An 11,312-nucleotide genomic window follows, 5' to 3' on the forward strand; every position below is an offset into this window, starting at 1 on the left:
ACGTTTACCAGAACTCTACGGGTAATAAGGAAGTACAAACTGAAGTAAGTACAAACCTGAAGCTGAAGAAACCCTGAAAAGACCCATGAACCTGAGTGACTGAGGGAGAGACAGAGAGCTGTTCTGTGTGAGTGAGCGGAGCGGGACACAGCAACATAATACATCTGTATGTGTGTAGTAGAGGGGCTGTGACTAGCCTACCACAGAACGCAGACACAGTCAGCTACCCAATGAGGACTTTCTTTTAATCCGAGTACAGATATTGACTCGTATTACTCGTATAATACTCGTACTCAGCAAAAGTTCTTTATCCTTATGAGATGGTGACAGGAGACAAGAGAAGGGAGACATGCTGAAGGAGAGAGGAGTGAAGACGAGAGAAGAGTGCAGTGCAAAGATGAGTGACAAGAGAAAAAGAAGCAGTCTTTGGATGCATTTTGACAGCTCAACCTGAAAACATGAAGGCACAATGCAGAATTTGTAAAGTCAAGCTCTCATATGGAGCAGGGTCCACAAATGACCTACACAGACCTATGAGAACTGTGCATCCAGCAGTTCAGCTGGAAGAAAGAAGGCAGGCTAGCACGCCTGCTTCTGCCAGTGCCACTACTCCACCTGCTGCCACTGCTGCTGTTGCTACTACCCCCCATGCATCAGGTACACGACAACAACACAGAGCTCTATAAGCCAATTCATGTCAAAGGCAATAACCCCAGCAAGACAGCACAGAACTGATGAAGAATTGGCTAAAATGATTACAAGTGATTTCCAACCCTACTCGTTTCTATCACTTTGTGTAGCAGAGTGGTTCTTCAAGCAAGTTAATGCATACATCGGCTGCAGAAGTTTAAGTGATATATGTGTTGAAATACAAATCACAAGTCAAAACAGTGCTAAGTTTGGCTGAATTATAAATATAAGTGGTAAAATGAAGAGCCGTTTGGGAGCAGAAAGAGCCGGCTCTTCTTGGTGAGCTGAGCCAAATTATCCGGCTCACTAAAAAGAACCAGAATTCCCATTACTAATGGGCAGGTGTGGGGAAATCACAAATTAGTAATCAGGGAAGCCACAAAGTTCTGCAGCCGTGTGTGTGTGCATGTGTAGAGGTGCTACTGTATGCGTTTGGTCCGACACAGAGCCATTTACGGGTTACGTAAACCTGACCAATTAAATATTGAAATCAAATTCTGTCCTGGTGTCTGTCTCCATTTCATATTTTTGATCTGAGCCTAAATTTGAAATATGAAAAACCAGGCATTTTTTTTTGTTTTTGGTGTTTAAAAAACAAAATAACCAGTCAATTTTTCATTATTTGAGTTTTGGTTGCCAATTGAAATTGGAAAGAACGAATGTTGCACAGATTACTAGAGGCACCTGGCTGCAGACCTCCACTGTCACGCACCTACCTCCACTGTCACGCACCTCCACTGTCAGGCCCGGAAGTGATGACGTTTTTTGGGGGGTGGGGAGAAGGAGAGGACATTTTGAGAGGGTCATTTTCATTTTCAGATGAAAATTACCCTTTTCATTTTCAGATGAAAATGATTTTCAGATGCCTCACTGAGCAGGTTGGTCCGTTGCTGCGTTACGTTAACGCGTCCGCCATATTGGATGTGGCAGATCTGCCCGTAAACTAATAACAGGAAATGGACTGAACTTCATAAAGCGCCTTTCTACAAAGTTCTTTAAGTTAATGTCTCTTATACACCCATTCACACACACACTAATATATCTGGGAAACAAACAGGCACCAAAAACAACGTATGTAACTTTTAAAGTGATGATTATAAATGTTTACTCCTTATGTAAGCACCAAACCAACGTATGTATTTTTCTAATGCTGAGTGTTTACAGCTACTAATGTGTGTAACACTGTTACTGTGATGATAAATATTGAAACATTTATATTTAACATTTAATCTGTGTCTATAATAACCAGATCCCGAAATAGTTTACTATAAAAACAATATATACAATAGACCGGGAATTGAAAGATTTTATGTCATTGTTTACTAATTAATTCATTTGTGAGGAAAACAATTCAACCGGAAGTGCATTCACAAATTCACGATTTTATTTTGAAATGTGTCCCTTGCATTTCCGGGCCTGACAGTGGAGGTCTGCAGTTTTATTTTGAATTGTATCCCGTTCATTTCCGGGCCTGACAGTGGAGGTAGGTGCCTGACAGTGGAGGTCTGCAGCCAGCATCTCTTGCAGATTACTAAGGCTGATTTTTTAATGTGATAACAGCATCCAAGATGGTGTGTCGGTCACGAGAAGACCGGCGTCTCTTCAAGGTGGCAAGACTTTATTTGACACTCAAGGGTCGCACACACACAGGTATACACAGTTTCTGAAATAATAACAAATAATAATAAACAATATAATTCCACTTTGTTAATTTCTTGTATGAACAGTAAACATAAATACAGAATTATCCCCTGCATATTCATCCACAGTTATCTCACAACGACCAAAATGCAGACTGCCCTCTGCTGGCTAAGCGGGGGTAAAAAAACAAGCATGTGTCGGCTCTCATCGAGCAATTAAGGACTAGAATAAAACAAGTTCAAAGTGCAGGAAATAACACTGTACGCTTTAAACAAGGTAAAGACAACAGACATGGCAATGAGAAATACACATATTAGGAGGCAATAACACACTATGATATGAACGATACTCGCGCTTCTTCATTCACTTAAACCTAGAGTGTTAACACAAAGCTGTAACACACACACCTATCTGTAACATTCTTTCGGTTCCACTTTAAAACAGGTTTTTTTTCATTTTTGCCTACAGCCTGCTGAGACACACACAAAAACACACACACACACACACACACAACATTCAGCATGTTGAAGCGCTGTCTGCTGAGCAGGCTCCTCTCGGCTCTGATAATTCTGAGCAGCATCCCGGCTCATGTGGACGGGCATGAGTCGGCACAATGCATCTGTGGCGCTCACAGTCCTGGTGATGTTGAGATTGGAATAATGCTGCCATGTCATCGCAAAGTGACGGCTCTTCATGCCCGGATCACACCTGAAAGCTTCCACTGCTCAGAGTGAGTACAAGAACAGATATCTGCCTCATTAGATGACATTCATATGTCAGGGAGGGTATCTTTCACTTTATCGGGTTGAGGGTTGTACATCACTGTCCTTTAATTTAATTTTTTAAATCTTCCTTCATCAACATTTAGTATAGAAAATCACAATTAGACAGGTAAAGTATACAGTATTTTATGAATGAAAAGTAAAGAAAAGATACAAAGAGAGAACAGTGGATATGTAAAACTTTTTTTTTCATATTTCATACTTGGTGTGTGCATTTGTTTTGTCTGTGAGACCACTTCAGTAAATTCTGTTTTTATTGTAATTTATTTGAACTTAAAGCCCAAAACAAAGATCAAACAATTAGAAATAAATAATTACACAATAAATTCAAACTGAAAATTCTAAATTACAGATGTGTGAGGTTATATGATCGATGGTGGTTGGCGCGCCTCCACTTTAGAGAAACAGACAGGAGGACCAGCATGTAGCTAAGCAATGTACTGCTGTGGACGGCTCAGTGTCAGTTTTAGTGTTCACAGTTTACTATATAGAACTGTCTATTGCAGTTAACACACTGACAATAGATGAGTACCTCATGCAGCTTCAAAATACCCAAACCATCATTTTAAGGGTCAGTTCACCTGATTATGAAAATTCTCTCTGACCTCCATTGCTATCATTCCAGTCATTTATGATTTTATTTATCTGTTTTTAGATATATCTATATGATAAATATATGATTTATGCCTTCAGTTATCATTGTCCCTTTACGTTACCTGCCTAAAATGTGTATTATGTATTGTAAATGTGTTTACTGCCACAGATCCTCAAACACACAAAAAATTCATGTGTTTTTACACTTTCCATTCACAGTTTTGATCTCGAGTCATTTGTGAAATCTTTGGCTGTAATCCACGAAATTGAGGAGATAAACGCAGCTCGCTTCCTCCCAGGAGTGCGACTTGGGTATATGATGTGTGACACATGCTCATATGCGAGTAAAGCATTGCAGAATGTGGGGCACATGCTCGCAGTTAACATGTCTCTAAATGTTAAGTGTGACTACACTGACTTCAGGCCCAGAGTCAAGATCATTGTAGGAGCATTGTACTCTGAGGTTTCTATCGCTGTGGCCAGACTGCTGAACGTGTACATGGTTACTCTGGTAAGTGAGAAATACCCTCTCATAAGCAAATACATGAAGCACTGTTTTGTTCTCATCCATGATCACTCATTCAGCTAAGTTATTTCTGGGAGTAGTGGGGGTTGTGCTCATACAAAATCCAAAGCTGTCATATTTACATATTAATACTTAGAAGGTCTGTATTTATAATGAATTTGCATGCTTTTTTTTTTTTTTTTAAACACAAGTCATTTTTGGTGTATTGATACATTGCAACATTTAGAACAAATTTGAACCCGTTGGCTAGCTGTTTGCCCCAACTTCCCATCTTTAAACTAAATGAAGCACATCCTGGAACAATCTTTGCACTGAACCCAGAGATTAAATTATGTCGTATGATCTTTAAGACCTCAAAAAAGTGTCTTTCCTAATTTTTTGTTGTATTCTAGTTAATACTTTAATATTACTACAAGGACTTGTATAGATGTATTCCTCAGTTTTATCGAAATTCAAATCAGGGTGCTGGCCGAGTATTATGGGATTTATGAGGATCTTTGGGTGCTGTAACAAATTGTAGGAGTGTGCCTTTACAGACTGTAATGTTTAAAATACATATTTATGTTTGTTGTCTATGCATTTAAAACTTTCATCTCATCTCATTATCAGCTGAGTGGCACATCGTCCTCACCAGAACTGAGTGATAAAACACGCTTCCCGGTTTTTATGCGCACTATCCCAAGCGATAAACATCAGACCAAAGCAGTGGCCAGATTCATGCATCATTTTGACTGGAACTGGGTCGGTGTTGTGTATGGGGACGACGACTACGGCAGAGCGGCTTTCCAGAGCTTCCTCAGGGATGCTGACGTAAATAGTGTGTGCTTGGCCTACCAGGAGGTGGTGCCTCATTACCTTGATCATGCACACAGCATGCAACGTATAAAGGAAGTCGCACAGCGGATCCGCTCCTCCGATGCTCAGGTGGTACTACTAATCCTCAAGGCAGACCTGGTGAAGGCCCTTTTTAAGGAAATGATCAGGACCAAAACATCGAGGACATGGATTGCAAGTGATAGCTGGTCCAGGAACTGGTTGCTTGCCCAAATGGATGGTATTAATGAGGTTGGGGACATCTTGGGCTTTACTTTTATTGCAGGCAAAAGTGAATCATTTGATAATTATCTTAAGAATCTTACAGCAACCCCAGGGGGATACAACCACTTTATTGAAGAATACAAGAACCTGAGATTCAACTGCACCCCAGAATGTTTTTCAGACAAGCCACCATCCTATTGTCCTGAAGCTAACATCCTAAAAATGAAATCTGAGAATGCATGCAATATCAAGGATCCCCAAGAACAAAATGATGACTATCTCGTAACAGCTCTGGATACAAATGAAACCCTGTCTAACAAAATAGCTGTGTGGGCCATAGCAAATGCTCTGAAAAACCTGCTCAAGTGCGACAATTCCTCTTGCCTGGGAGAAATTAACTTCCAACCATGGAAGGTGAGGGTTGATATCATCTTCAGATGAAAGCAGATTAAAAGTGTAACTTTCATATATTTTAGGAATTAGATTGAAATGCATGTTTTCTACCCTTCAAATTCTTGTGAATAATACTTAAAATGATCTGTTACTCTAACCAATCTCTGTAAAAGGACAAATTTAACTGACGTTTTGTCTCTTGCTTTGCAGCTTCTCAAAGAACTGAAAAAAGTTAAGTTCAAGCTTGACGACCAAACTTTCTTCTTTGATGACCATGGTGATTTTGTGAGCGGCTATGATCTGATCATGTGGGAAAAGGATGGACAGCACAGAAGATTTCAAAGGATTGGGAAATACCATATATCTGATGAACAAATAAAACTTGATGTGATGAATATCACCTGGCTTTCAACAACCAATGCCACAGTAAGACAACACTGTACTCACATCATCCACTCACAAGGGTAGTCACTGTTTTGTGTCCCTAGGCCAGACAGTTCCTCAGTCAAAAGAAAAGGTCATGTGGTCACCAAAAACATATGTAACATCTTCAGTATGCTTTAGTGCTTGTTAAATCATACAACACACCCTCTTTCTGATGGTGGAATCTTCATAGACATTGTTCTGAAACAGACATAACCCAGTGATTGGTCACATTGCTGTGGAGGTGTGAAATAAGGCAGGTTTGTACTTCCTCTCAGGATTAGTTTTTTATCATACTTCAAATATCTTCGAGTCTATCCAGACATTTGTACGGTTCAAAATGTCTATCCAGACATTTGTACGGTGCAAAAGACAAAGAGTTCTTGTCAGTGTGGTAATGGGATGTAGCAACAAGGAAGCCAAGATGGCAAACTGATCAGTTAAAGGTTGTATTCTTGTTTTTGCTTTGTCAGATCCCTCAGTCAAGATGCTCAGCACACTGCCCCCCTGGAAAAATGAAGAAGATCTTGAACGTATCCTGCTGTTACAGCTGCATCCAATGTACAGAGGGGAACTACTCAGATGCCTGGGGTATGTCTGATTGATATTCTGATTCAGTCACTTGGGGACTGATGGCATTTTGGCTGGACCTATAGAGTAGGCATGCATCTGAATAATGTTGTTCACCTGAAGAGTGAGTATTAAAGGGTTTTCTGATGTGGATTTGTATGAGGTGCTTAGCATAGACATTGTGTTACTTACAGTAATCAGTGTACTCCCAGTTTGGAGAAGCAGATGAAAATCTTGTTGAGCAAAGCACTGCTGTGGATATGATCGGAAGAAAAATGTGGTTTAGCCAGTCAGTCAGGAAAAAGGCCAACCTGTGTACGCTGTAGTGAGCATATTCTCACTGCTTTAACTTGCTGTTAGAACTGTGGCGTAACATGCAATGCACAGCACAGTTGGGCTAAGTCGTAAGAAGACATAAATTCTACAGTTGAGACAATGTAGGACCTGGGAGTGCACTGACCACTGTTTATTGTAGGGAACACAATGAGTATATCATATATCCCCACATCAAAAAACCCACTGGCGGTAGAGCGGGTCGTCCAGTAATCAAATGATCGGTGCTTCGACCCCCGGCTCCTCCAGTCTGCATGTTAAAGTGTCCTTGGGCAAGACAGTGAACCCCAAACTGCTCCTGAAGGCTGTGCCATCAGTGTGTGAATGTGTGTGAATAGGTGAATGAGATATGTAATGTAAAAGCATTTTGAGTGGTCAGAAGACTAGTTATAATATATAAGTACAGTCCATTTACCATTTACCAAATGATCCCTTTAGGGACATTGCTAATATAACTCTCACCATCTTCTCTAACAGATCTTCATGACTGCAAAATGTGTCCCAATGGAACTTGGTCTGGTAAGGGTTGGAGTCAGTGTAAACCAAGAGAGCTGTCCTACCTGAAATGGAGCGATCCTCATCCTATCACTATGATGTCAGCTGCAGCCTTTGGTGTCTTGCTCTTGTTGGCTATCTTCGTTATCTTTATGGTGTACAGAAATTCCCCACCTATGAAAAGAGCTGAGGTGAGATTGTCCTGCGTTATGATGCTTGGTCTTGCAGTGAGCTTTGCAAGTGTGATATGCTTCATGGGCGAGCCCAGTGTACACCTCTGCCGGGCCCGCCAGCTAATGTATGCAATGGGCTTCACTCTTTGTGTATCCTGCATCCTAGTCAAAGCCTATCGTACCTTCCTGGCTTTCCTTCCCTTTGGTCGGATAACAAACAGGCGACTACACAAACTTTACAAGCCACCTGTTATAATCTTTCTCATAACTATTCTCCAGGGGATCATCTGTCTTCTCTGGATGATATTTGATTCTCCTCATATTGATCGCACACCTCCACCCCCAGAAAGCATGAAGAAAGTAATGCAGTGTAGTGAAGGCACCACATTCATAGGTTTTGGCATTATGTTGGCCTATATCGGCCTGCTTGCATTGGTTGGCTTTCTCTTGGCCTTCAAAGGCAGGACTGTTCCTCAGGAGTTCAGTGAAACAGGCTACATCATTTTTAGCATGCTGATGTACTTGTTTGTATGGGCATGTTTTGTTCCAGTCTATATCATCAATCGTGAAAATGCTACTACTGTGCAAGCTTCAGCCATTTTAGTATCCAGCTATGGCGTCATCTTCTGCCATTTTTTACCCAAGTGCTACGAAGCAATTTGGGAGTCAAAGACAGACACACTACAGAGTATTCTGAGGAGATGGCGAGCCCGAACAAATCCAGATTTTGATTCAGAGATAGAGGTAGGTATAAATACCCCTGGAATGAGCACACTCTCAGAATCAAGTGGCAGGATTTCTACATCAAGTACAACAACTATATTGAGGAGCTCAGGGACACTGAGCAATGTCAGCCTAACTGATTCAGGGGTGGTCATAATGCCACAAGGTCACAATGTCTCTCCTCTGTTTAACACTCCGGGAACAGAAATTAGACAGAGAAGTAGGAGTATATCTTTATAAAACTGGTTCCTGGAAAAAAATATGTGTACTGAGATTTTATTATACCCGTTTGCTCTTTAAACTCTTTTAAAAACTTTTATGAGATCTTTGTGTTCAAAATGTAAAGTTAAAATATGCTTTCTGCTGAAAACCCTATTCTGTTATATAGATGACTGTATACAATTACAAGTTGTATTAAAACAAAAATGCTCATTACATGTTGTCTTGTTGTAATTAGCTTACATCACGTGCACAATTTTTTATGAATCATAATCCAAAATCAGAAGAGAGGATTGAGAGATTTTAACCTGCAAAAGTGACTGAAGTGAGAAGTGATTTATTTTATTTTTTAACAGGGACTTACATTAATCAGCATGCAAACACGTAAGTCTTCTGGACAACCCACTAGCCTTTTCCCCAGCAAACATTTTAACATATCACAGCAGGAAAAGCACAGGTGTTCCTAATAATATTAATGATGGCTCACTGCTGTTCAAGTGCTAGTAATATATAGAGAAACAAATAATTTAATAATGCATATTTTTCAATGCTGAGTTTATTTGGAGGAGTTACTGCTAAAATCAAAATGATTACTCAGTCAGGGCTGATAGAGGAAAGCTTTATGACTAGCGTCTAACGTGTGACGAGACGGCACTTTTTTTCCACTAGATCCATACATGACATGCCTTGCACACACCGTGCACCTGCCTCCAGAAGCTTTTGGCACCAGCTGCCAAAGGGCTTGCCATCACTTCCAACCTCCTCCATCCACGCCCAGTGCCATTTATTTTTGATACCCTTCTCGACATCTTTAGTGTCATTCCTGGGCTTCATGAACCTGTGGTCCATCCTGTGGGTTAGGCTACAATGCTTGTTACTGCAGGCTACAACCCTACTTCTGATTGGTTAGTAGGCCTAAAGTAGACCTAAAGCTGCTTCTATTGGATTCAGAGAAATGTCAAGATAAATCTGGCCAGAACGAAGGGCGTGCACTCTTTCCTTTGTTTCACAGTCAACGGCAGCATGCCGGAGATCCAGCGTGCAGTCATGCAGATACGCCAGAGATCAGCGGGAATGCTATCAGCCATGCTTAATAAATAAATTAATATGCTCATATTAACATGCACCAAAAAAATAAATAAAATAAAATAAATAACACTACAAATAAATGCTGGCATTAATTGATGGATTAATTGTGAAAAAATTATATTCGCTTCTGAGTTTACCTTTGTATTAGTTCCTCTATCTTGATAATATTAATGAAAGCAGCAGCTAGGCTTCTTGGGTCACCAGGTCTCAGGGGAAGATATATATCTGTGTGTCATCTGCGTAGAAATGAAAAGAGATATCATGATGTTTGATATGGCCCAGTGGGAGCATGAGGATGAGTAAGTACCTATGGAGACCCAGAAGGTTATCTCTAAAAGGTAAGAGCAAAACCAACCAAGTGCAGTGTCCTTGATGCCTTTAAGATGGTTAATTAAAATAGTGTGATCAAAATCTGCACCAGCTGCAGTGCCTTGCAGTCAGCAACAGAACAGCTCCCATACCAGACTGTCACACAATTGGTGATTGATGGAGGAATGCTTAACCCTAACTTATTGGAAGTGATAAATCTGATATATTTAAAGTATCAAAATTTCATGGATTCAAATCAGAGGCAGGGAAAAATCCGAGGTTGTTGATTCTTGAATTCAATTTTTGTGAGTGGCAGCTGAGGGGTGTGCAGAGGGTCTATGGTAGGAAATGATGGTAGTTATATGAGTGTGATTTAACATTTCCTACTGCGCTGTCGTGTCATTCCCTCATTTGGATAAAGACAAACAGGCCTTGGCAAAAACAGGTGAAACTTGTTAATAAATGGGATCCCAGAGGTAGCCCAGTAGTGTTTCAACCAGGTGTGTAGGGCAAAGCCTCTGGATTCCCCTGTTGTGGGTGGGGATGGGGCCTGAGGGGATGATTTTGTTACCCGTGGCTAGCAGTGAGTCTTATTTACCTTCCCATTTCATTTTGTGATTTCTTAAATTCATTTACTGGTAAATGAATTTACAGCTTCAGAGTTTTTGTAAAAGAGCTGGAAGGGAAATGACAACACTGCAATCTGAGGCTGTTACACAAGTGTTGGCAGATCTTCAGAATCAGAATCAGAAATACTTTAATAATCCCAGGGGGAGTCCAACCACTAGCAGGTCAACAGGTCAACATCCGTCTCCAGAGCTGTTCTTTGGTTGTGATGTGACAGGTTCAATCCCGGTCTGCCTGGACAGTGTGGAAGCCATTAACGGTCTGTAGTGTCCCTGTGCAGCCATGTCTCTGTGAAGACATCAGACTGCATTCATACTCTGCGTGGCTCCACGTTAGCGCGGTTAGCTCGTCCATTTGTTGCTAGGAGACCGCACATGTCAGTAACAACAGAGGGAGACACGGCCCAAATCCTGTCCTCTCTATAAGCCCGTCCCGTCCCGACCCTCCTCTGCATCCTCAGTGTGTTTTCCTCCAGAGTTCAGCTGGTATATCAGCTGGTCTTGCTTCTATGCCGGCCGGCATTAGCGTGATCAGCTGTTCCTGGAGTAAACAAAGTTAGCATGTCCAGGTGGAAGCAGCATTTTAAAAAAACAACACGAAGAGAAAACACGACAAAAACACAAAAACTCTCTAAAAACAACCCTGCCAGAGAGGGCAGGACTCCACAGAGCCACAGCGAAGAAAACA

General features: G+C 41.0%; 1 protein-coding gene across 1 annotated transcript; it reads left to right on the forward strand.

Annotated features, from left to right (window-relative positions):
• Positions 1-2,754: 2,754 nt before the first annotated feature.
• LOC104938796 (G-protein coupled receptor family C group 6 member A) lies at positions 2,755-11,227 on the forward strand. Its single transcript, XM_027273176.1, has 6 exons — positions 2,755-3,061; positions 3,927-4,218; positions 4,843-5,685; positions 5,875-6,090; positions 6,561-6,678; positions 7,468-11,227. The coding sequence occupies exons 1-6, from the start codon at positions 2,853-2,855 to the stop codon at positions 8,619-8,621; spliced, it is 2,832 nt and encodes a 943-aa protein (XP_027128977.1). The 5' UTR covers positions 2,755-2,852; the 3' UTR covers positions 8,622-11,227.
• The last annotated feature ends 85 nt before the right edge of the window (positions 11,228-11,312 follow it).

This window comes from Larimichthys crocea, chromosome XXI (assembly GCF_000972845.2).
Source record: "Larimichthys crocea isolate SSNF chromosome XXI, L_crocea_2.0, whole genome shotgun sequence".
Classification (NCBI taxonomy): Eukaryota; Metazoa; Chordata; class Actinopteri; family Sciaenidae; genus Larimichthys; species Larimichthys crocea.